Below are 27355 nucleotides of genomic sequence, written 5' to 3' on the forward strand. Positions count from 1 at the left end.
CTATTGGGTATAAAAAAATGTATTTCAGCAAGTGACATAATTAAGCTGACCTAACCCCTAGTGTAGATGTAGCTAAGTCAAAGGAGGAATTCTTCTGATGACCTAGCTATCACCCTTCCGTTGATTTAGGAAGAATCTATGCTGTGGTGCTACAGCAGCATAGCTGGAGCTGTGCTGCTATAGCATTTGTAATGTAGCCACTGCTTCAGTCCATGCTCTAAGAAAGTTCTGACTGACCAGGTCTGTCCTGGTTCTAGGGCCCAGGAGCCCTCTTTTAAGCCCAGTTGGGGGTTAGCTGATAAGTCACAGGCACACTGGCTTCTTCCCTTTTAAAGGGCAAGTATCACTCTCTAACAATTTCATCATTTTATTAATCTATTTTGAAAGTTAACAGGTTTCAGTACTATGATCCATACACACTCCCAATTTTAACATTTTTCCCCTGAACTTATTACACTCAAGGCTAATTTATCAATTTGTGTCTATTGCCTCTTTCTGTCCTTTTCTCTATTTCTTGACTTCACTATCTTTTCCATTTTAACAACTGTTTTCTATAGATCCTTTTCCATCTTTCATCTTCACAATTTCCCCCAGAGGTTCAGAACACATTCTGTAGATTAGCAGCAATGTAACAATGGAATCAAATTTAAGAACCAAACTTTTGAACTAGTCTTGATACTATGCTGCTGCTTTGGACGAGGATTAGTTCTCAGCTGCAGAGCAAACTGAAGCAAGAGTCAGCCAGCCTGAAGCATATATGTAATCCTAATATGCATACTTTCTCCAGAGGCAAACCCAAGGTCTTGAACAGTATGTATGTGGGGCAAACCGTGCACTATAAAACCTATATTAGTACAGGATGGTGGGAATCCATTAGACCATATTAGTGCTAGAGAAAGGTTCAAGAGGAGTTGTTTTTTTTACTTGAAAGATTTACATCATCAAAACTGAAATTAGATCAATTCACTAATGCAATATTTTTTTTAATATCACAGCATTAAAAGGATGTAATCAAAGTGTGTGTTGATTGATACTGAAGTCCAATCAATTTAAAAATTACATAGAATTAAGTCATTTTGTTATTAATTATGTGTATAATGTAGTAGCAAACATTTACATTGTGTATACCCCTGTAGCTAAATAACCTATCAAACAAGGAAGAAGCCTTGTGGAATGTAATGAAGAAATTTAACAGAAAAGTGCTAATTTCAAAGCAAGTGGTCAGTTTGTGTGAGGGGGCGCATGGATCAGCTTTCACATCGCACTCCCCCTGTCAGTAGCCAGCCCAAGCCAAGGAAGCCAATGATCAACCAGCGGACCAAATTCAGTGATGAATCCTGGTCACGTATGCCACCTGAGGCATGTTGCACATGCGCTAAGAAGAGCGTGTGTGATGATCAGAGGTCAACACTCAAAATGCCTTCCTTACTCTCCATCAGGATGGATAAAAATGAATGATTTTTTGTATTTAAATCAGATTTTTTGATAAAATGCTTTTTGAGGAAAAAACCTATTTAAAGATAGTTTTAATTAAGACACATTATAGCTCAAAGATATCTCATCATGGAATAGGGATTATAAACTCTAATTCTATAGTATGAGATAATATACTCATGTAATGTTTGAGAAATTTTTTGTTAATGAGTTCCAATAGTTCCAATGGATTAGGGACCCAATCTTATGGGGTTCCAGGGGCTTCTGTATAGATTATTTAGGTTAAACTTTCTATCTACCCAATGGGACTCAGTGCTCAGTCTAGAAGATACCATCAGAGAGGCTTAGTTTTACAGTTCTCAAACTGTAGATTTGCGTCTCCACAGATAACATGCTTTTTAACATCAAAAATGTGTATATATGAGAAACGACAGACCTCAACCCTATTGTCCCTCTGCAAATTTGCAATCCCTTACTTCTCTCTAAAGTGCGAAGTTTCAAAATGTCCAACGAATAGAAGATTGTTGGGGGTGGACTAGATCTGGACAAGGAGAAGAAGTCTGGAGATAAATGTGAGAAGGGAGGGACAGGCAGTAGAAACAAAAGTGAAACTGTTTAAGCCGCATATTCCAGATGTCTTGAAGTCTTTCTGAGTGTAGCCTTCATTGATTTGAAATCTACCATACCATTCTCTCACTCGAATGAAAAACCCATCATGGCAGCAGGCTGTAAAAGAGACTCCGTTTGGGAATATTTTAATGAACTTCCTCTACCTATGGGTAAGAAAAGGCATGCATGCAAAATGCGAACAGTGCAACAAAGGAATGAAAGGCCTGGTTGCCAGAATGAAACAACATCATGAAAAGTGTTTCTTCTCAGGAGGAAGTTGTGTTGAAGATGATGAAAAGAACGTGTCTGAACATTCAGGATCTTCAGATTGGTAACAACCAACAAGAATGCACTTTTATGTAGAAATCCATAATTAAATCGAGTCTTCCTGACTAGTGCTTTAACTCATGATTTAAATCAAATCCACCCTGCTCTCCAACATCAAAGGAAAAGCCCATGTGGGTAGCGACACTCGTTTTCTGAAGAAGTTCTAAATATGGATTCAAGGAAAGACCCTGGATCTCTGGACTCTTACAGGGAAGTGTACCAGATGCTAAGCAGAGGTCCCCAGAGACAGACTTTTGGGAAACTGGCAGTTTATTACATCACTGCCACCATTTAATTTTACAAACTGTTATTCACCTGTACATGTATTTTTACCTGCTTTAACCTCTCAATAACTCTTATTTCCTTTTCTTAGCTAATAAATCTTTAGTTAGTTTAGTATTGAACTCGCTACCAGCATTCTCTTTGGTGTAAGATCTAGAGTACCAATTGATCTGGGGTAAGGGACTATTCTCTTGGAACTGGGAGCAACCTGATGTGGTGTGATTTTTGGCTTAAGTGACCTTTTATCATAAAAGTCCAGTTTGTCTGGGTGGCAAGATAGACTGGAGAGTCTAAGGGGTCGGTCTATGACTCCATGGTAAGACTGGTATTGTGATCCAGGAGATCACATTCGTCACTGGCGTGGTGAAACGAAAGTATAGAACACACCACCAGCTTGGGGTGTCTGCCCTGAGGTAGGCACACTCAGTCGTGAGCCACTCCAGACAGTGTGACAATTGATAAAAAAGTGATCTCCTCTGCCTACCACAGGTCACCACAAGCAGATGACTGAGGCCTCAAACACAAAATTTCTAGCCAATTCTGGTCAGTACATGGTCAAAGTATGCATCTCAGATGTACAGGTTTGTAGAAATTATTCTCAAACAATTTTTATTTGTGAAATTTTATTCTATTTAGATTTAACATTTTTATGTTTAAATTACACAATTATACTGCTAGAACTCTTTTAGCTTTGCAATGCATGAAATATACTTCAGCATAATTTTCAGTTGCATGGGGATATGCACAAAAAAGTTACCTAAGAAACTTAGGCAAGCTCAAGAATGACTAGGCAAAAAGTTTTCTTCTTGGCAAGTTTTACCAATAACTACTGTTTGAGCAGAGAATTTACAACAATTCTAATTTTAAACAAAGTAATGTGACAAAACCAGTTTCCTTTTCTTTTGCTTCCTGACATCTGGCTCTTTTCTATTGTTTTCAAAAGCTGCCAGTATCCTGAGTTATGCATACAGAATTAATTGTTGTAATAACTTACCCTGTGAAGAGTCACTGTGTGTTGTTCCCATATAGCTGTTTCTTCCATTGTTGTGCTCTGATTTTAAAAAAAAAAAAAAAAAAAAAAAAAAAAAGGTAAAGTTAGATTTTGCTGTCAATATATAGAAGTTCTTGTAAGCTGTGCAGTACCTCAACTGTACATTGACAAATTTATATTCATAGTTAGCTACTCATTGGGAGTATTAAAGCTGAGGAAAAACAGATTTTTAATATAAAGACAGGAAACAGCTCAACGGAACTTCCTGTGTTTCTAACTGAAACATTCGGAAAAGGACTCCATTATATTCACCTCATACTAGTTGCATGACAATTTTCAGTGCCTATACAATTACTAAGTTAGTACTATTGTGCATCTAGTGGCTGTGCAATTTTTGCTTATGTTAATTGCACTTTCCCCAACACAGAAGTTTGGGTTTTCAGAACCAAAGTGAAAAATACAGAAAGAAATTACATCCAACTTTAAACATTGTGTTTAGCAAACCCTTCCTTCCACTCAAATTCAAACACTTTATCATCAGAGAATCCTAACAGATCCAATAGATGGCTAGATGGTCCCCATTTGGTTTTACCTTATCACAGAGAAAACCTAAGCGTCACTTCCTATTTTCTTGGGTTATTTCAATAAGAATTTGAGTACCAAATGAACATAGCAGTACTACTCTTTCAAGGAGGTTCTGAACTTCCTGTGATTCCCAATTTGCAGGATTAGGCCCCAAAAGGAGATTTAATTTAATTTAATTTTTAAAATAATTTCATTCTTTATTCTTTGTGACTGTAATATTAGGGAGATGTTATAAACTATATTTAAATTTCTTTTAAAAATCACCAAGCTTTGATCAGAGATACAATGAAAACGTTTAGAGAAGTGTAAGGTCTGTGGAGTTGAACAAAAGGATGAAATTCCAAATGTTTCCAACCCTTGGAATTATAATTATAATTATGTTTAAGAGAAAACATACAAACATTTGTTATGTAGGTTCTCATTTGTTCAATGCAGTAGTGAGTGATGCTGGTCTAATGCCCAGTTTTAGTTTTGCTGTAATCAAACGTTGATTTATTAGCTTCTGATAATACTTCATGTTTTGTTAGTATTCCACCATTTATTTCTTTGTTCTAATTATATATATATATATATATATATATATATATATATATATATATATATATAAAAAAACCATTAATCAGGAATGCCTAGCTATGGAGTATAGTACATGAGCTATTGTACTGTACCGTGCATATGGGTCACATTTAACTGACTCTGCAGTTCAATGTATGCTAATCTTCTTTTATCTGAACACTAGCACTGCAAAACAAAACAAGGACCTATGTAAGGGAACAAGATTAGAGAGTAGCAATATGAAAACATTTACAAACCCTGCATTTTTGCCTTGGAAATAAAGACTTGCAAGTCTACGCAGAGTGCCACAAGAAGTAGGCATTGATGAGAGAAAAAAGCAGCCAGTAAGGACCAGGTAGGGGCTTTGGAGAAAGAGCAGGAAAGTCAGTAGGCAACATATGGGAGCAGCACTGAGCCTCCACCTATCTTGCTAAAAAATTGTCTTTATTTTCAAAGGGAGTATCCAGCCAATCTAGAACCTTTTATAGGCAAAAAAAATCAGACATCTATTTAATCAAGTGAATAAAAATAGGTGAACACACTCAAAAGAAATGTCAATAAAAACAGTTCTAAAACCAGAAATAAAACCTGTCTTAACTTGGCAGCCACCAGAAAAATCCTAACACTGCAGTTAACTGTACCACCCTATGTCAAATATGAAGAGTCAGTGCAACGATATATACAAATGGCTTATGATGCTAAATGCAAATAATATCCACTATTATGCTCTACTTTTGAGAACTTTATCCTAACACCAGACAAAGAGTGTGTACTCTTATCCCCTCATTCAATACCTTAAAAACTTACATCAGAGTATTACAGGTGTATAGAATACTTTATAGGTAAACACTAAGGTCCTTGCCTGGCCCTAAGAAGCTTACTTCACACTAAAATGCCTTGTTTTCCTTTTTACCTAGTGCACATTCTGTTTCCTAAAGTGAACTGATTTTTCTTAGAGTAGAATGTATTTTACTAAACTGCAACTTCCTTTCTATTCCATACTATCCAACTGATTTGAATTAGAAAGATTATGGCTTTTTAACGCTTTCCCATAACAAAAGTATGGCATTTAATCGTATAATTATGCCAAACACTTAAAAAATACTGAACACATTATCATGAATATAGCACTAGTGAGAGATTGTTTACATACTAAAAGGAATCACCTTTGCAACAAAAGAAAATCCACCTGTTTGTTAAGCAAGTAATACAATAAGCAAATGTTACTTGTTATTTTCATTTCTCGATGGTCTTATTCGGCTAGCTTAAAATCTTAGTTTTCACAAAAAAGTTCTTTAGCCTGAATACTCTTGCCAACCTAATAAAGAATTATCTGTGCCAGTAATTTTAAGCTTTCTTCATCCAATTTTGTTGAAAAACCACCACCCATTCATTTATATTGTGATTTGTTAGTATTTCTGGTTGACTGCTGTCTTTGTGGGCCTTAACATTGGAGTCAACAGCAGGAGATGAGGCAACTGTTGAAGTGCCTTATAAAGTGGAACATGAGTGTTGTAAACAGAACACACAACTCAAGATGTTATATAAACTTTTTATAGTAATCAAGTACTTGTCTGGGTTTTAAAACATATACGTTTCATTTTTTCTGAAAAATGGCAGCCTGATTTCTACTGTTTAGTTTTGCATCTAATTCCTTATGGTAATTCAAAATTAAACTCCAATATTTCACTTCAGGTTACAATCTATAATGTTACAAGAATCAGGCAAATAAAACTGTGTAGCAATAAATCACCGTACACTTGGGTAAAGATACCATAATGCACTAAGCCACAAAAATATACTCAAGAATAAGACAAATCAATCAGAATGCAACGCCATCTTATTGAATGACAAAACTGACACGGACAGAAGCATATGCAATATTAGACACTGAAATTAATCCCAGGCACTATCCGCTGGTTTGCTGTGTCCTTACTTGACTGCCTGGGTCATCAGCAATATTACTAAGTTTGAAGAATTTTTTTGTGCCAGCCCTTCTGATTAAACTTCAGAATCACTGCTACCCATTACATCATATCACCTCAGACTAATGACAAAAAAATGTCCATCAATTTAAGAATAACTTAAAACAAGGAGACTAAACATTAAGAAATATTATGTTCAATATTCAACAGATTTGTGTATTTAATCTTCATTCATTTAACTTGAGAACAATTTCTAATCCCTTTCCTACTAAATATGTAGAGCCCTATCAATTTCATGGCTGTGAAAAACAGTCCCAGACTGTGAAATCTGATATCCCCTGTGCTGCTGAGAGCACCCCAGCTGGAAGCTCCTAGCTGTGAGTCCCAGCCGGACTGGAGAGGAACAGAACTTGTCTTTCCCCTGCATGGCTGCTCTTGGGGGTGGGAGGGCTCAGACCCATCTCTGGGTACCTTTTAGGTTGGGACCTCCACGGTTACAACACCATGAAATTTCAGATGTAAACATTTGAAAACGTGAAATTGACCAATTTTAAAACCCTCTGGCCATGAAATTGATCAAAATGGACCATGAATTTGGTAGGGCCAGATTATATAATATGGCCCTACCATATTCATGGTATGTATGTATTTTTTTATATATATGTGCGCGCGCGCGCGCGCGCGCATATGCAGTTGAACAAATGAAGTAGTTTAAATAACTAACATATCAAAATAGTTTCATAATTACCTGCTGAATCTTCCTTACTTGAGGTAGTTATAACTGTGTGCAAAAGCTAGACTATTATCCAAACACGCTTTTCCCCCCCAATCATCTTTAAAGAGACATGACAAAGTCAGCTTCTGATGAAACAGCATTATAGGTGATCAATACAAAAAACAACAAAAACACAAAAAAAATAAAAACCAGTTGAAACAATTACACTAGAACCAGATTTTTCCCCAATGAGAAAAGTTGTTTGAGAAAAAGATTAAAAAAAGTTATGGCTTTATAAATCTTGACATGTCATCTTTCAAATTAAGAATGAGCAGTTTTGTAGTAAGAATACTTAATAGTTACAAACCAGTTCTACATACTTAAATACTCCAGGAAACGTAAAAATTAATCTTGTTGCATTTTCAAGTTGAAAACCAGTTGTTTTAGGAGTTTGGGGGGAAGTTTAGGTATGCTCGGAAATATTACTTCTGAGAGGATTGAGCATGTGATGCTGAAGGTTGTGACGACATACCTGGAGGACAGCGAGTCTTCTGCCGCTTGTGAGGAGGTTTGTAGGATTGTTGGAAGAAATGCGGACTTCTGAACCATTCTTCAGGTGGCAGACAAAAGCATTTTCCTTTGGATGCAGATGTGTAGATACCAGAGATCATGGAGTGGCTCTGGAATCTTTGAGAGAGTGGAGAAAAATGTCGGTCTTCTGATTGACTAGATGAGACTCATCAAATGGGAGGTTCAGTCTGATACGCTGTACCTCCTTGTGGAAATCAGATGAATGCAGCCATGATTTCCTCCACATGACAATTCTCATGACCATTGAGCATGAAGTTTCCCCGACCAGCTTGCTCTCCAAATAGCCTGGAAACTGGCACAATCTTGCTGGGAAAACTTGTCTGTAAAGTCCTCCAATTTGTTGTAACTGAGAAAGTTATATTTAGCCAACACCACCTGGTATTTGGACATCCGAAACTAGCCCACGAGAAAACCTTGTGCTCCAGAAAATCCAGTCGCTTCCCCTGCTTGTCTACCGGAGTTGAGCATGGATGTTTCTGCTTGGCCCCTCTGTCACTGTCTGTATCACGAGGGAATTAGATGCAGGGTGAGAGAACAGAAACTCAAACTCCTTCGCTGGTACATAGTACCTCTTCTCTGCCCCCTTGGAGTGGATGCGCAAGTGGCTGGAGTGTGCCAAACAGTTTAAGCTGGTTGAAGTATGACATCGTTGATTGGTAGAGCAACACTGGTCAGTACCGAGTCAAGAACCTGATACTGTTTACCCTGTACTTCCTCCAGTGGAACATGGAGGTCCTTCAGCCACCTTGCATAAGAGGTCCTGGAACTGACAAATGTCATCCAACAGCGAGGGGGGAGCCAAGAACACAGCAGCATCTGTTCTGGTGGTACCATCAAAATCTGGACTAAGCGGCTCATCCTCCAAAACTGGTTGTGAATGCCTATTCGGGGATGCCCAAAGAGGGCAGAGGGATGGATCCTCTCTTGCTGAATGGGAAGGCTCTGAAGCTAGATATTGAGGCCGGGATCTGCAGTACAGCCAACAAGACTGATCCGGCAGATGCTGTGGAGGGCTCCATGGAGTGGGATACCAGTGGCACCTCTGTTGGGGAAAGGGAGGGTACTGCCACTGAGTTGGCGGAATAGGAGGGTAGTCACATCAGCGGTATGGCAGAAGCAGCCCCTGTGCTCCATTCAAGTCCTCCAATGATGCCAAGTCACAGCCCAGTTCCAATGACCGGAACCATATGAACCATAAGAGTGTGGGTGGAAGCCCGACTCAAGTGAGGTACGTTCAGGGTAGGAGAGCATGGGGATCTCATTTCCCCCAGAGCAAAAATGTTCACAGGGCCTGAGCACAGACTCCAACCTCCTGGTGTTAGCAGCACACACTCCACAGGCAGAACCGGAGGGCTACTTCGGAACCAATGGTTCCCTTGACTTAGGGGGTGACAACTTGGAAGGCATACAACGCTCAGTGAACAGCACTGGTGGATCCACCAGTCTGAGAGACTTCTTATGAGCCTTGGAATGTGCTGCTCGACCATAGCTGGAACTCGTGGAAGACCCATTGTTCTTCTTCGGCCTGGAGAAAGGCTTACTGCCATGTTTATGCGCATGCTTCCTTATCTCATGACTAGACCCTGGCATGGGGTCCACAACACTGGTACCGGTGGAACTGGATTCCATCTCTGTGGTCAGAGGCATAGTCCTGGGATTCTCAGGCCAGTGTATGAAAGGATCCCCAGCCTCAATCTGACTGTAGTCTTATGGCAACCGCCATGAGGTGCTTCTTGAGGCGGAGAGCCTGAACTTCCCGGGTACAGCTTGGGAAGGAGAGGCAGATACTGCACCTGGATAAAATGCGGGCTTCTCCCAAGTAGTAAGGACAGCACTGGTGCTCATAACTGATTGAGAATGAACGTGGGCAGGAGGCACAGAACACAGGCGTCTTTGGCATAATCCAGTACCCGCGAATGGGTGCTGGGGGAGGACCTCAGAAAACAAAGTTCCCAAAATCTCTTAATTTCTAATACTATTACTAAACACTAAAACTACAATAAAAACAAAAAATTATGTACAACTCTAAAAACAGGTGCCATTTTCCTCCCCTCAAAGTGCATCAAAAACAAGAGGACACTAGCAGCTCCAACTCTGACTACGGAAATAAGAAGGAACTGAGGGTACAGTTGGTCTGCTCCACCCTTTATCCTTCGACGAAATCATGAGGCAGAGCAAGGGCACGCGTGTGAACCAACAAACTCTGCTACTTTCAAATTCTCCAGCTCTGGATGCATGGTGCATGTATACAATCCTCAGCAGAATTCAGGGACCATCATTCACAAAAGAACTGAAGTTTGCTCCAGTCTATGGCACCTACCTGAGGCCAAACAGCCTATGGAGAGTACGTGGGCAGAGAGTGACACTATCACCACACAGTCCAAAGAGTATATTCTCTGAACTCATATGCATTTTGTTTTACTATAACTCATCAGCCTAATCTGGATACAGTAGAAAATGACTTTGCTCTGAATCTTTCAGCAAGCATGCAGAGGAATCTTATTCCATTGCATGACAGTGGTAATCACACCAAGTTGCTGCAGTATGTGTTAAAATATTTTTTCTTATGCTCATTTCATCCATGTTGTACATACTTCTTAGCCTCTAATTCAAATTCCTGGCCTCGCATCCTTTACCTTTTGCTAATTACTAGGTATTTTGTGAAACCCAAGCTTCTTGGCTATGGCTATAAAGTTACTCATTCTCCAGCCACCCTTCTCTTGCTTAATTCCCAGGAGATTTCCAGGTGCAGACGAGATGCAAATCTAAAAATTGAATCCAGGGATTGTGACACCAACACAACTTTAAGGTATCTTCCAAAATACATTGGTGTAAGAGCTGCTGCACAGCATTAACTTTCTCTGTGCCAAACAAACACTCAACGAAGTCTAGCCACGAGACATGGAACTTCAAAGAACAGATTTTGCCTATTAATAACATAAATTAAGACAATAGGCTGAATTCTGTGCTGAATGCCTTTTATTAGCCAATATATAGAGGAATTAGAGCACCATTTAAAAACACAGGTCCCAAACCTGCAATTGAGTCCTTTCTCAGCTGATATGAATGCAAGACAAGGGCCTTTAGTTTTTAAATTTAAAAAACAAAATTGTGTAAGCAGAATCTAATCAATTCTAAATTTGTTCATCTCGCAGCATGCTTCATTCTCACACAATCCAAATATTGAACAAAAGTTGATTATACAAGACAATCCATAGAAGTTAAAATATTATTTTCCTTATTTATTTGATTAGAAAACTCCATGACTAAACTTCATTAATCACCTTCCTGGAGGTTAAGAAAAATCTCCATTGCAGCACTTTGTGTGCGTCTTTCATTTGGGCCACACAAGTAAACCACCTGCTTGTGCTATGAACAGTAATGTTGGTAAGTAGCTATGGGTCAACTAATGTGCTATAAAAATTAGATTACTTCACTGTGTTCTAATGCCATAGTAGTCTCCTCTGCAATATGGCCTCAAAAGACAAATTCAAAATTAAGTATTACTTCAGCTTCTCTCCTGTTTACACCTGCTTCTAAAGTCACCTGCCATATTTTGTTCAATTAAAAACTAAATTTAGAAACTACATGTGATTCCACTAACACTTTCCTAATGAGCATTAGAAGGGGCCGAGCAAAAGCACCTTTTCTAAGAAATCAAGAATAAAGTTTAGACGCAACTAAAACGCCAACCTCAATTTTACATGGTCTTGCGTAGCCTAACAACAGATCTCACCATTCACTCAACTTTTCTTTGTAACAGTTCTACTAACCCAGGCTGCTAGATATTTCCAGCATTAAACCATCATGTGGCAAATGCGTTCCACTCAAAGCCAATGTAGAGACCGACAACACAATTTCGGAGGTTTCCATGAATTGTGAGACGTGAAGAATTCCAATACCCAGTATTGCTGTTCCAAATAGGATAATATGCACACCCACTATCACTGCCTACCAAAGAAATTCTGAAAAAGCCAGTTACTTGTTCCATAACTGGTTTTTTTTGAGATGTGTTGTTCATGTCCATTCCACAGTAGGTGGGTGTGTGCTCGCCACATGCACCGGTGCCAGAAGGTTTTCCCTCAGCAGTATCCGTAGGGGAGAGGCTCTGGTGCCCTCTGCAGTGGCACCCGCATGGCACAGTATAAGGGGCACCACTAACTCGCCCCACCCTCAGCTCCTTCTTGCTGGAAACTCCAACAGTGGGGAAGAAGGGTGGGTCGTGGAATGGACAGGAGCAACACATCTAAGAACACCAGTTATGGAACAGGTAACTGTCTTCTCTTTGAGTGCTGGCTCATGTCCATTCCGCATTAATGGAGTCCCAGCAGTTCCCATGGAGGTGGGTAGGAGTTCATCGCTGCACAAATTGTAATACAGCTCTGCTGAACCCAACGTTGTCTCTGGCCTGCTGAGTCATGGCATAATGAGATGTGAACGTGTGGACCGAGGATCAAGTCGCGGCTCTACAGATGTCCTCGATCAGAAGGTGAACCTGAAAGGCCACCTGCGCTCTAGTCAAATAGGCCCTGATGATCGGTGGCGATGGGACCTTTGCTAATTCATAACAGGTCTTTATGCAAGAGGTGATCCAGTTGGAAATCCTCTGCAAAGAAACCAGGAGGCCCTTCACCCTATCCACCGTAGCGATGAAGAGCTGGGTCAAATTACGGAAAGGCTTGGTATGCTCCAAGTAAAACACCATGGTCCTCCAGACGTCCAGCACTTGTAGACACCTCTCCTCAGCAGTCTTGTGCAGCTTAGGACAGAACACTAGCAGGAATACGTCCTGGCTCATGTGAAAGGAAGAGATCATCTTTGGCAGGAAGGCTGGGTGGGGCCGCAGCTGGACCATGTCCTTATAAAACACTGTGCAAGGCGGTTCTGAGATCAAGGCCTTAATCTCTGAGACTCGTCTTGCCGACATCACCACAACCAGGAAAGCAACCTTCCAGGACAAGTAGCAAAGGGAGCAGGAGCTCAGCATCTCGAAAGGCAAGCTGGTAAGCCTGGAAATGACCAGGTTAAGGTCCCACTGTGGGACAGGGGCCTGTACCTGCGGGTAAAGCCTCTCAAAGCTCCTCAGGACCCTGAAAGTCACGTCATGAGAAAAAAACGTCTAACCTTGGATTGGCTGGTGGAATGTGGAGATGGCCACATGGTGCACTCTGATGGAAGAACGCGCCAGACCTTAGTTCCTGAGCTGCAGGAAGGAGTACAAGATGGACTGCACTGAAGAATGTGAGGGAGAAATGCCACGCTCCGATGGCCAGCAGGAACACCTCGTCCATTTGGCCAAGTAAGTTAGTCTTGTGGATGGTTTCCTACTTCCCAGGAGGACCTGCCAAACCTCCTCCGAGCAGGTATGCTCCTCTGGGTTCAACCATGGAGCATCCATACTGACAGGTACAGAGACTCAAGGTTGGAGTGTAGGAGCCAATTGTGATCCTGTGACAGCAGGTCCAGAAAGAAGAAAAGGGGTCAGGGAGAGGCCACCACCATGTTCATGAGCACGCCTAATCAGTGCTGGCGAGGCCACACAGGGGCGATCACGATAACCTGTGCCTTGTCCCCCTTGATCGTTACAAGGACCCAGCTGACCAGAGGGATCGGAGGGAATGCATACATCAGACCCTCAGCCAACGACAGGAGGAAGGCATCTGAGAGGGATCCCTTCCTCAGGCCCTGCTGGGAGCAAAACCAATGACATTTTCTGTTTTGCCTGGTGGAAAAAGATCTACTTGGGGAGTTCCCCGCCTCTGGAAGATCATGCACGCTACCACCAGGAGGAGCAACCACTCATGATGAGAGGAGAAGTCCCTGCTGAGGTGATATGCTAGGGCATTCCTGATGCTGGGGAGGTGACCAACTTCCAGATGGATGTCTTGGCCAATGCAGAAGTCTCAGAGATGGAGAACCTCTTGGCAGAGAGTTGATGAGCGTGCTCCTCCTTGCCTAATGATGTAGAACTTCGAGGCCACATTGTCAGTCATGACTCTCACCACTTTGCCCGACAGGTGCGGCAGGGAGCCATCGCAGGCCAGCCAGACCGCTCTGAGCTTCTTGACATTTATGTGTAACATCTCCTCCGGGGTCCACATCCCCTGGGTCTGGAGGTGTCCGAGGTTCGCCCCGCAACTGAAGTCCAAAGCGTCCGACACTAGCTCAACAGATGGAATGGGACTGTCGAATGGGACTCCTTCCAGGACCTTCTCACGATCGGTCCACCACTGCAGTAAGGTGAGAACCACCAGACAAATGGTTACAATCTTTTCCAGGTGATCCCTGGATGGGGAAGAGGTCGACGCCAGCCACTGCTGCAGGGGCCACAGGAGGAGCCTGCAATGGTGAGCCATGTATGTGCAAGCTGCCATGTGGCCTAGCAAGTGCAGGCACACCCTGACCGTTGTCAAGGGGAAAAAACAGACACTTTCCATGATGAGGTCTGTCAGGGCCTGAAACCTGTCCAATGGCAGGAACGGGTTGAGTCGAGCATGGCCCCGATGAATTCTATTCTTTGAACTGGAATTAACGGGGACTTTTTGTGGTTGAACAATAGTCCCAAGGAGCGGCATTCTAGTACAGTGACATTGCCTTGGACCTGAGCCTTGGAGTTGCCTTTGACTAGCCAGTTGTCGATATATGGGTAAATCTGGATACCCCGACGCCTGAGGTAGGCCTCAACTACCGCCATGCACTTGGTAAACACCCTTGGTGCTGTAGCCAGGCCAAATGGAAGGACCACACTGGTAGTGAGCCGAATCAACCGTAAAACCATCTGACTGGGAAAGCCTCACCTCTGGAAGATTGCAATTGTGATGTCAGGGCGAAGGGACCACTTGGTAATGTCTGTGATTGTCTTTATCAGCGATAAGGTGATACAGGCAGGGCCGAAGGGAGCCAGGATGTCCATCCACAATTGCTCCCCTTTAATGCCCATACCCTGGGTGACCTGATGCAGCAGCTGCTGCAACACCCTGGAGTCCTCCAGAGCTGGGGCTTCTGAAGTGCCCACTAAGACCTCATCTGGTGAGGAGGGGGAGGAGAAGACCACTGGGAAGGTGTCTCCACCTGAGGGAATCTCTTGACCCCGTGGGAACTGCAGTAGGTTGGCCTGGTCCCAGTGCTGAGAAAGACACTGGTGCAGCCGGGGTTCCTGTAGGCGCCTTCGTAGCCAGCGCCAACAATGGAGGCAGCGTTGGTGCCATTGTCGGTGCCAAAAGTGCATCGTAGCTGCAATCAAGGCCGGTGATGCCTCTGGTGCCAAAGCTGTTGATGTCAGTGCCACAGTCAGTGCCAGTGCTGAAAATGGGACCGTGGGTGTCTGTGTTAATGACAGATGCACTGGCTCTGGTGCCAATCGTGGCGGAACAAATGTTGCCGACACCACTGATCCTGCACCCAAGCGGGATGCCTGGCTCTGACTCTGGGCTTGATGGAAAGCCCACAGAATCCAGAAGGGCCATTGTGGTGGATTTTGCCACTGAGGGGCCCACTGCATTGGGTGGGACTGCCTATGGTGGTATGAGGAGAATCTTCTGCTCCTGCTATAGTTGGAGCGGTATGAGTCCAACTCCAAGTAGGAGGACCAAGGTGACGCTGCTCCTCTCAAGGTAGAGCATCAAGAATCAGGGGACTGACTGCGCTCCCTGGATGGCTATGCTGGAGTAGAAGAGTGCCAAAATGATGGGTATCAACGTGCCATCATCCCCGGCTTTCCCTTTGACTACATGCGGGTTCCCGCAGTCTCCGCCGTCTATTTCAGTTTGGGTGGACTTCATGAGCTCAGAGAACATTTCATCGTGAGTGTGGTTTTTTTGCCTTCTTATCTGCGCTAGCCTCTGAGATGGAGATGCTAATCGCAGTGTTGAAACATTTGCAGTTGCGGGAGGAAAAAAAGGGTGATTAAAATTCAAAAAAGACACATTGGCCATTTAAAAGGAGGGGCTGATGTTTTCAGGTTAATGTGCTGCACAAATCTAACTAAACCCCCCCGAACCCAATTCTCTGGGATGTTTGCTTCACCCCTCCCCCCACCAAGTGGCTAACAGCAGGGATGATTTCTTTTCAGCCACAGACAAACAGCCCAGCAGGAATGGCCACCTCTGAATGTCCCCTTAATAAAATTCCCCTATTTCAACCAGGTGACCATGAATGATATCATCTCCTGAGGATAACACAGAGATATAAAGAACGGATGTTGCTTGAATGCCAGCAAACACCAGGACCACATGCTGCCATGCTTTCTTATGCAATGATTCCAGGCTGTGCTACTAGCCCGCTGAGGTGAACTGTCCTACTATGGAGGATGCAATAAGGCTACCCTCCCCAGAAACCTTTTGCAAAGGCTTTGGGAGTACCTCCAGGACAGCTTCATTGAGATGTTCCTGGAGGATTTCCGCTCCGTCCCCAGACACGTCAACGGACTTTTCCAGTAGCTGTACTGGCCGCGAATGCATCCCAAGTCTTCAGGACAAATCAATCATTAAACATGCTTGCTTTTAAACCGTGTATTATATTTACAAAGGTACACTCACCAGAGGTGCCTTCTCCGCCTTCAAGGTCTGGGAGCCTGGGTTGGGAGGGTACTGTCTCCCGGGTGATAAACAGTTCCTGGCTGTTGGGGAGAACCATTTCTCCGCTTGCCTGGTGTGCGCTATCTTCAAGCTCCCCCTTCTCATCATCCCAAAAATCCTCATCCCTGTTGTGTGAGACTCCCTTGAGAGAGTCTACAGACAGGTGGGGACAGTTGTTGGGGCACCCCCTAGAATTTCATGTAGCTCTTCGTAGAAGCGGCATGTCTGGGGCTCTGACCCTGAGCGGGTGTTTGCCTCTTGGGTTTTTTGGTAGGCTTGCCTGAGCTCCTTAAGTTTCAAGCAGCACTGCTGCAGGTCCCAGTTATAGCCTCTGTCCTTCATGCTCTTGGAGATTTTTTTCCAAGTATTTTAGCATTTCGTCTTTTGGAACGGAATTCTGATAGCACGGATTCCTCTCCCCATACAGCGATCAGATCTAGTACCTCCCATTCGGTCCATGCTGGAGCTCTTTTGCGATTCTGGAACTCCATGGTCACCTCTGCTGATCAGCTTGCCACGCTGGCCAAACAGGAAATGAAATTCAAAAGTTCGTGGGGCTTTTCCGGTCTACCTAGCCAGTGCATCTGAGTTGAGAGTGCTGTCCAGATCAGTGACAATGGAACACTGTGTGATAGCTCCCGGAGGCCAATACCATCGAATTGTGTCCACACTAAGCCAAATTCGACCCAGTGATGTCAGTTTCAGTAATAATCCCCTCGTCGGGGAGGAGTACAGAAATAGATTTTAAGAGCCCATTAAGTCGACAAAAATGGCTTCGTTTTGTGGACAAGTGCAGGGTTAAATCAATCTAATGCTGCTAAATTCGACCTAAACTCGTAGTGTAGTCCAGGACTTAGACTCAGGCCATGTCTACACTACCCACTGGATCAGCGGGTAGTGATCAATCTACTGGGGATCAATTTATCGCATCTAGTGTAGACTCAATAAATCGATCCCCGATCACTCTGCCGTCGACTCTGGAACTCCACCACGGCAAGAGGCGGAGTCGATGGGGGAGCAGTGGCCATCAATCCCGTGCCACTAGGATGCCAAGTCGATCCAAGATAAGTCAACTTCAGGTTCGCTATTCTCGTAGCTGAAGTTGCGTATCTTAGATCGATCCCCCCGCCCTCCCCCCAGTATAGACCAGGCCTCATATTAAGATACTCTTCAGAATTAACTGCTTATCCCTTTCATGCAAGTCTTAACTAGAATTCTGCCAACTTGCTTTGTTGGGTGAAGTGTCAGTATCACAAAACACGTGCATGAAACCAGCTTCTCCTTTTATATAAGCAGCAGTTGAATATTCAGACTCACTAGCTCAACTAGTTTTACAAAAAAGACCACACACGCAAAAACTGCTAACACAGCATTTCTCGAAGTGGAGTCCACGGACCCCACTCATCTCTTCTACCCCCTCCATCCCTCCCTCAACTCTTCCCCCTCCCTCCCAGCACGTCCTGCATGCCCGGGAAGGAGGAGGAGAAGCAGAGATGGTGGCACTCAGGGGAGGGGACAGAAAGAAGCAAGGAAGAGGGGCGGTGGTGGGAAGAGATGCGGGAGGCTTAGGGGCTAGGGGTGAAGTTGGGGTTGGGGCCTGGGGATGAGCAGATGACTTGGGGTCCACGGCAAAATTTTAAATGAAAATTGGGGTCCTCAGGTTACCAAAGTTTGAGAACTGCTATGCTAACTAACATAAAAGGTGCCACTGACTGCTTTCGCTGTGTGGCCACACCCTGAATTACAAATGCTAGCGTCTTCCCTTGATAAAATTAGAACGTAAGAACAGTCATACTGTGTCAAACCAAAGGTCCTTTTAGCCCAGTATCCTGTTTTTGGCAGCAGCCAATGCCAGGTGCCCCAGAGGGAATGAACAGAACAGGTAATCACTAAGTGATCCAGCCCCTGTTACCCATTCCCAGCTTCCAGCAAACAGAGACTAGGGACACATCCCTGTCCATCCTGGATAACTGATGGACCTATTCTCAATGAATTTATCTAATTCTTTTTTGAATCCTGTTATGAACTTGACCTTCACAACATCCTCTGGCAAGGAGTTCCACAGGTTCACTGTGTGTTGTGTGGAAAAAAAAAAAAAAAAACACTTTCTTTTAAACCTGCTGTCTATTAATTTCATTTGGTGACCTCTAGTTCCTGTGTTATGACTAGTAAATAACACTTCCTTATTTACTTTCTCCACACCAGTCATGATTTTATAGGCTTCTATCATATCCCCCCTTACTTGTCTCTTTTCCAAGCTGAAAAGTCCCAGTCTTATTCATCTCTCCTCATATGGCAGCCATTCCATACCCCTAATCATTTTTGTTGCCCTTTTCTAAACCTTTTCCAATTTCAATACATCTTTTTTGAGATGGGGCAACCACATCTGCACATAGTATTCAAGATGTGGACATACCATGGCTTTATATAGAGGCAATATGATATTTTCTGTATTATCTATCCCTTTCTTAATGATTCCCAACATTGTTTGCTTTTTTGACTGATGCTGCTGCACATTGAGCGGATGTTTTCAGAGAACTATCCACAATGACTCCAAGATCTCTTTCTCGAGTGGTAACAGACAATTTTGACTGCCATCATTTTATATGTATAGTTGGGATTATGTTCTCCAATGTGCATTACTTTATATTTATCAACATTTAATTTCATCTGCCATTTTGTTGCCCAGTCACCCAGTTTTGAGAGATCCTTTTGTACTTCTTCTCAGTCTGCCCGGGACTTAACTACCTTGAGCAATTTTGTGTCATCTACAAATTTTGCCATCTCAATGTTTACCCCTTTTCCAGATAGTTTATGAATATACTGAATAGGTCCCAGAACAGACTCCCGAGGGATACCACTATTTACCTCTCTCCATTCTGAAAACTGATCTTTTAAACCAGTTACCAATCCATGAGAGAACCTTCCCTCTTATCCCATGACAGCTTACTTTGCATAAGAGCCTGTGGTGAGAGACCTTGTCAAAGGCTTTCTGAAAATCTAAGTACACTATATTCACTACACCCCCTTGTCCACATGCTTGACACGTACAACTTGTCTTTTCAGCATTCCTATTTCTGACCGTAAAAGACCAGTTCAAGGAGTAGATATTAGCTTAGCACAGTAATTTATTCTATCAATTTTAGAATATAATGAGAATTTTAGTTCACTCATTTTAAATCTGCAGGTTTGCCAGATACAGGGGGGCTTCAGTAAAAGGGGGGAAAAACTACCCCAATAGGACAAAAAGAGCGTTGTTTTTTCAAGGCTTAGTCTTCAAACTTGTCTGATATCTAGCAGACCAAAATATACATTTCCATTTGAACAAGCCCCCTTTTGGAAACAAATTATTTCCAATTCTAGAAATCACTTTGGAGGGTTTCTTGATATGGTTTAATTTAGAGAAGTGGGAATCTTGGGCTGGGTAACAGTTTTATGCTAAGAATAAATCACATAAATTGTACTAGTGCGTTAATTAAAATCTTTTTTTAGTCAACAGGAATTGCATGCTTGGTTCTCCTTCACCTTTATTAATCTAAAAAGAAAAGGAGTACTTGTGGCACCTTAGAGACTAACAAATTTATTAGAGCATAAGCTTTCGTGAGCTACAGCTCACTTCATCGGATGCATTTGGTGGAAAAAACAGAGGAGAGATTTATATACACACACACAGAGAACATGAAACAATGGGTTTATCATACACACTGTAAGGAGAGTGATCACTTAAGATAAGCCATGACCAGCAGCAGGGGGGGAAGCCTTTCATGGTGACAAGCAAGGGAGGCTATTTCCAGCAGTTAACAAGAAAATCTGAGGAACAGTGGGGGGTGGGGTGGGGTAGAGAAATAACATGGGGAAATAGTTCTATATCGGAAACCTACTGACCGCTATTCCTACCTACATGCCTCTAGCTTTCATCCAGATCATACCACACGATCCATTGTCTACAGCCAAGCTCTACGATACAACCACATTTGCTCCAACCCCTCAGACAGAGACAAACACCTACAAGATCTCTATCATGCATTCCTACAACTACAATACCCACCTGCTGGAGTGAAGAAACAGATTGACAGAGCCAGAAGAGTACCCAGAAGTCACCTACTACTGGACAGGCCCAACAAAGAAAACAACAGAACGCCACTAGCCATCACCTTCAGCCCCCAACTAAAACCTCTCCAACGCATCATCAAGGATCTACAACCTATCCTGAAGGACGACCCATCACTCTCACAGATCTTGGGAGACAGGCCAGTGCTTGCTTACAGACAGCCCCCCAACCTGAAGCAATTACTCACCAGCAACCACACACCACACAACAGAACCACCAACCCAGGACCCTATCCTTGCAACAAAGCCCATTGACAACTCTGTCCACATATCTATTCAGGGGACACCATCATAGGGCCTAATCACATCAGCCACACCATCAGAGGCTCGTTCACCTGTGCATCTACCAATGTGATAGATGCCATCATGTGCCAGCAATGCCCCTCTGCCATGTACATTGGTCAAACTGGACAGTCTCTACGTAAAAGAATGAATGGACACAAATCAGACGTCAAGAATTATAACATTCAAAAACCAGTTGGAGAACACTTCAATCTCTCTGGTCACTCGATTACAGACCTAAGAGTGGCTATCCTTCAACAAAAAAGCTTCAAAAACAGACTCCAACGAGAGACTGCTGAATTGGAATTAATTTGCCAACTGGATACAATTAACTTAGGCTTGACTAGAGACTGAGCGTGGATGAGTCATTACATAAAGTAAAACTATTTCCCCATGTTATTTCTCCCCCCACCCCTACTGTTCCTCAGACGTTCTTGTTAACTGCTGGAAATGGCCCACCTTGATTATCACCACAAAAGGTTTTCCTCCTTCCCCCCCTCCTTCCTGCTGGTAATATCTCATCTTAAGTGATCACTCTCCTTACAGTGTGTATGATAAAACCCATTGTTTCATGTTCTCTGTGTGTGTATATATAATAAATCTCCCCACTGTATTTTCCACCGAATGCATCCAATGAAGTGAGTTGTAGCTCACGAAAGCTTATGCTCAAATAAATTTGTTAGTCTCTAAAGTGCCACAAGTACTCCTTTTCTTTTTTTGCCTGCATAACTGAACTCTATTGCTCTGCAGCCAAAGTGGTGACCAGAACAGTCATGATTGGCATTGTGGGACACCTCTGGAGGCCAATTAGGGTGACATAAGGAACGCAATTCTACACTGACACTTCTCTGTTCTAACTTAGTCGCAAAAAAAAAAAAAAGAAAAACAAAAAAAGAACACGACCCGGATGAGAGGCATAGAGTTTATGATGTCGGCATCGCAAGAGAGTTAAATCAGTGGGAGGAGCACTGCAGTGTGTAGACATCCACTGTTTTGTCGACAAAACTGTGTAGTGTAGACATGGCCTTAGAGTAAGGAGAAACGGGGCAGCTCTGCTGTCTGGGAATTAAAGACTGGTGAAGAGACAGTAAAGTCAGCTCTGAGCACTGAGCTTCCAGCCTTCCCCTGCACAGCTGCAGGGCAGCCCTAACTATAATCCTCTCCTATCTTCCAATGGCAATGATCCCACTCAGTCTTTCCTCAGCCACTTCTTATTCACTGGGTTAAGGGAAACAACACCCGCAAGATCGAAGGGGCTGTTGTAAAGAGATGTAGAATGAGTGTTTCCATTGCCAGATAAAAGGGCTGCTGGAAGGGGATTAGATATGGGCCTCACTAGCAGAGAGAAAAAAAGAAACAGAACTCCACTCCAGTGTTACTGACTGTTGACCAGTCCAGAGTTCCCTAGCAGCAGTGTCCACCTCTGAGCTAAATTTAAAAAAAAAAAAAAATTATAAAAGAATTCAAGGTGGTGACCAAGAATGATCATCGTCATGACCCACTTTTCTAGAAGTGAGGTCAGCAGCTCCAAGTTGATTTAGTAGTTCTTTTTAATAGAAATATTTCAGTTACTAAAGTTAAAAACCTTCATAAATCTGATTTAATAATTTTATTAAGATGTTAAAATAAAAAAAGGGTACAGAGTTTAAGCGTAGAAATTTCTGGTTATCAGGGAATAAGGTACAGATTATCAAGGCGTGCAAAATTTGGTTTACAATCGGATGGCATAAGGAATACATTATCTGCAATATCCCCGATTGGAGGTAAAAGGTTAACAGGTCAAAGTACAGACATTGAGATATGAGGGTATGTTATTCATATAATAACTATGTTCAGGTATAGAGTATAATGAGTGGATACAATGATGAGGATGGAGTTACCCTCATTTGGTGAAATTTAATGTTCAGTGAGTTTATGGTTCCAGTTCATATGGTCCAATGGAAAAAGTCTCTCAGTCCCTTTCTCGTAGTTGATGCACGATGTCGTTCTGGCTCACACCTGCTGGTACTGTCGGTGGCCGGTGATGTGTTCGATGTAGATGTCCCTGGACCACTGGATGGTGTCCGAGACCATGAGGCGCCACATGAGCCGTGCATAGCATCGACTGATCCCACAGGTCCGCAGCACATGCTCATTGTAGGGGTCCCAGGCATGCAGGGCTCCAACGACCAGGGATCCATCTGCACCTCATAGCCCTCATGGCCAGGGGGGAATATTTTTTCCAGCTTACAGGCTCAGGCTTCACGGAAGGCCGGGGTCCTGTTCTCAAAGGAGACCATGACGTTGAAAAGATCAAGCAACTTCAAGAACTGTCTAGAGCCCAAAACAAGTTAAATAAAATTCTCTCCACCATCTTCCCGATACATTTTTGAGGTTGAATATTGTAACCAAAAAAAGCAGTTACTTGTGTGGAGAAACTACTTATATCTCAACTAGACAGCTTTCAAAGTATTCTAGTTTAAGACATTCAAAAAAGCAATCAACAGGTATCTTTAGAACTAATCACTTCAGCTAGCTACAGAGAAAAAATGTCGTTCAAATTAGTCAACTGTTAATACATGCCTAAGATTCTTTAAGCAAAACAGACCCCCTCAGCAACCTTAATCATCCTCCCCTCCCCCACCACGAAGTTCTTTGTATGCACTTGTTGAAATACTCTGTCCAATAAGATAGTAAGTATTATGTCAAGGGTCCTGAGGTACCTTCTCAATTAAGTCTTCATGGTGTACATTTACCCACCTTTTTGATATATAGGTCTCTACTAGGCTAGAAAACTATCAGAACACAAATGATAGAGGCTACATAACAGCTCTATTTTAAAATACGCATAATGTCTCTCCATAGCATTTTCGAACTATCAAGAATTATGTTTAAAACACGGCTCTCTAAGAGAAGGCTTACGCAGTTTGAAAATCTAGTACAGACAAATGTATAGTTAGTGAAGACTAATGGTCAGCCGACACTAGGAAGCGAGTATTAAAGAGACAGAAAAACTGCCGTTCTTTCTAATGTATATTCTGATTCAGTTAAATCTTTTAAGTCTCAATTACTACCTGAAACTCAGGTTTGCAAACAGAAAAGTGTTCAAGTTTATACAGCCTCTAGCTCATCCCTCAATAAATCCATTACTCCCCACTCATTATAGCTTACTATGGAACAGTAAGTGACTCCACTTAACTTTTTCACACTGACATTTTGAACGTAGCATTTACTAGGGAAAAAAAAGTTTCAAAATAGAGGTCTCTCAGTGTAGCCTGGAAATCTGAACCTCTTTGTCCCATCTGTTTTTATAAGGAGAAGGTGGTAACATCCCGGGAGTTTGCGACAGGTTAACCCTTTACACTAGTCACGGATTTTATTCATTAAGCAAATTACAGACAGAAATTAGAGCCTAATATTTCTACTTAAGAGCGACAAGAAGTCAAAGGTTGAGGTGGGGGAGACATGCAAAAAAATGAATTAGGAGGAAAGGGATTCTGAAAAATCAAATATAAAAATAAGAGACTAACTATTCAGACACACTACCATGCCGTACCCACATTTTGGCAAACATTCTTTGTGTGCTCCTATCAGACAGAAGTATTTTTAATACTCACCACATTTCTAATGAAAAAGCATGAATGACATACTAGTTTCAGAGTAGCAGCCGTGTTAGTCTATATTCGCAAAAAGAAAAGGAGTACTTGTGGCACCTTGTTTATCCAAGCAGCTGGAGAAGACACTGGATATGCCCTCTCTCATTAATTCTTGGCCAATGATATGTTTATCCTAGGTAATAGCTGCAGTTCATTTGTCTGTTTCAGATGCAAATGGCATGCTATCAAGAATGAAGTACCATAGGTACTAAAATCAACTGCAAAGTTTTATGCAAAGTTTATTGTGTTTTTTTCTCTTAGAATACTCCAGAGCTGTCCTTCCACCCAACTCCTCCATTATTAAAAATTGTAAATTGCAAATGGAAAATAAAAGTCATTGTGAATAAACTAGAAAAAAAATGACATGAAGTTAAGAAGAGGGTAGAAATGTGTTTATTTACTTTTGGGGTTTCTGTGGTATATGAGAACTGCACCAACAGTTCCCACCCAAAACATTTCTCTTGGCTGGTGAAGATAAACCCTAACGGAGGAAGTGAGGAAAAACGAAGAAAAAGGAAACCTAGGCAGTAATTCTGTCACAAGACCATAAGACCTACAATAGATGCTGAGTGTTGACACAGCCAACAATTTGCGGAGTTTGTCAGTCTGAGCTGAATCTTGGCCTCCTATAATTTATAGGGCAGTTGAGCGATTAAAAAAAATTAATCGCCATTAATTGCGCTGTTAAACAATAGAAACTATTTATATAAATATTTTGGATGTTTTCCACATTTTCAAATATATGGATTTAAATTACAACACAGAATACCAAGTATAGTGTGCTCACTTTATATTTATTATAAATATTTTCACTGTATAAATATAGTATTTTTCCATTCACTTAATACAAGTACGGTAGTGCAATCTCTATCACGAAAGTTGAATTTACAAATGTAGAATTAAATACAAAAAATAACTGCATTCAAAAATAAAACAATGTAAAACTTTAGAGCCTACAAGTCCTCTCAGTCCTACTTCTTGTTCATCCAAATGTTCAGACAAACAAATTTGTTTACATTGGCAGGAGATAATGCTGTCCACTTTTTGTTTACAATGTCACCTGAAAGTGAGAACAGGCATTCGAATGGCGTCGCAAGATATTTACATGCCAGATGCGCTAAAGATTCATATGTTCCTTCATGCTTCAAATCTCCATTCCAGGGGACATGTATCCATGCTGATGATGGGTTCTTCTCAATAACTATCCAAAGCAGCATGAACCGACGCATGTTCATTTTCATCACCTCAGTCAGATGCCACCAGCAGAAGGTTGATTTTCTTTTTTGATGGTTTGAGTTCTGTAGTTTCCACATCGGAGTGTTGCTCTTTTAAGACTTCTGAAAGCATGTTCCATACCTCGACCCTCTCAGATTTTGGAAGGCACTTCAGATTCTTAAACCTTGGGTCAAGTGCTGTAGCCATCTTTAGAAATCTCACATTGATACCTTCTTTTCATTTTGTCAAATCTTCAGTGAAAGGGTTCTTAAAACGAACAACATGCTGGATCATCAGCCGAGATTGCTATAACATGAAATATATGGCAGAATGCGGGTAAAACACAGAACAGGAGACATAATTCTCCCCCAAGGAGTTCAGTCTCAAATTTAATTAACACTTTTTTTTTTTTAATATACACATCATCAGCATGGAAGCATGTCTTCTGGAACGGTGGCCAAAGCATGAAGGGGCATAGGAACATTTAGCGTATCTGGCACATAAAAATACCTTACAATGCCAGCTACAAAAGTGGCATGCAAATGCCTGTTCTCACTTTCAGGTGACATTGTATATAACCAGCTGGCAGTGTTATCCCCTGTAAATGTAAACAATCTTGTTTCTCTTAGCAATTGGCTGAACAAGAGTAGGACTGAGTGGACTTGTAGGCTCTAAAGTTTTACATTCTTTTGTTTTTGAGTGCAGTTATGTAACAAAAACAAAAAATCTACATTTGTAAGTTGTGTTTTCATGATAAAGAGATTGCACTATGGTATTTGTATGAGGTGAACTGAAAAATACTATTTCTTTTGTTTATCATTTTTCACAGTACAAATATTTGTAATACAAATAGAGTACTATACACTTTGTATTCTGTGTTGTAACTGAAATCAATATATTTGAAACTGTAAAAAACCAATCCAAAATATGTAATAAATTTCAATCGGTATTCTACTGTTGAACAGTGAGTAAAACTGTGATTAACTGCAATTAATATTTTTGAGTTAATCATGTGAGTTAACTGCAATCAATCAACATCCTGAATAATTTCTATTTAAATTTTTGCTCTGACACAGCAAGGGACAGCGGTTGGACATTCTGCCAAATATTAACCTCATTCTCATGGAAAAGCTTCCTATCACCCCTTACTCTAAGTTACTTATTCCACGAAAAAGGCTTAAAAATAGGTTAGTGAGGCTGCAAACATTAACGAGTTGATCCTGCATTTTCTTTGCGCTGAGAATTCCTAACATCTTCAATGGGTGTTTTATTGGGCTCAATTCTGAATTCTTTGTGCAACCAAAAAACAATATACACACTATAAAAATATAATGTGATGTTTGATTCCCTCTGCTACTGTGTTTAACATCTGCAGAAGTAGTTTCACTAACATGTAGAAAAATCAGTAGAGAAAGAAAAAAAAAATCAACGAAAAGATGATCATCCTCAACTGCCTGCAATAAGCATGAACAAGCTTCAGCACTGGAAAGGGCCCATCACGTACACCTTAACTCAGGCCAGGG

The 27355-nt window shown here is 41.9% G+C and overlaps 1 protein-coding gene across 13 annotated transcripts in view; it reads right to left on the reverse strand.

Moving 5' to 3' along the window:
- TJP1 (tight junction protein 1) overlaps positions 1-27355 on the reverse strand; it is a 308480-nt gene that overhangs the window by 92546 nt on the left and 188579 nt on the right. For all 13 annotated transcript variants that reach the window (XM_038418328.1, XM_038418329.2, XM_038418327.1 and 10 more), the window contains one exon: positions 3647-3703. In XM_038418328.1, coding sequence (XP_038274256.1) covers positions 3647-3703 — 57 coding nt within the window. The remainder of the gene's footprint in view (positions 1-3646; positions 3704-27355) is intronic.

This window comes from Dermochelys coriacea, chromosome 10 (genome assembly GCF_009764565.3).
Source record: "Dermochelys coriacea isolate rDerCor1 chromosome 10, rDerCor1.pri.v4, whole genome shotgun sequence".
Lineage (NCBI taxonomy): Eukaryota > Metazoa > Chordata > Testudines > Dermochelyidae > Dermochelys > Dermochelys coriacea.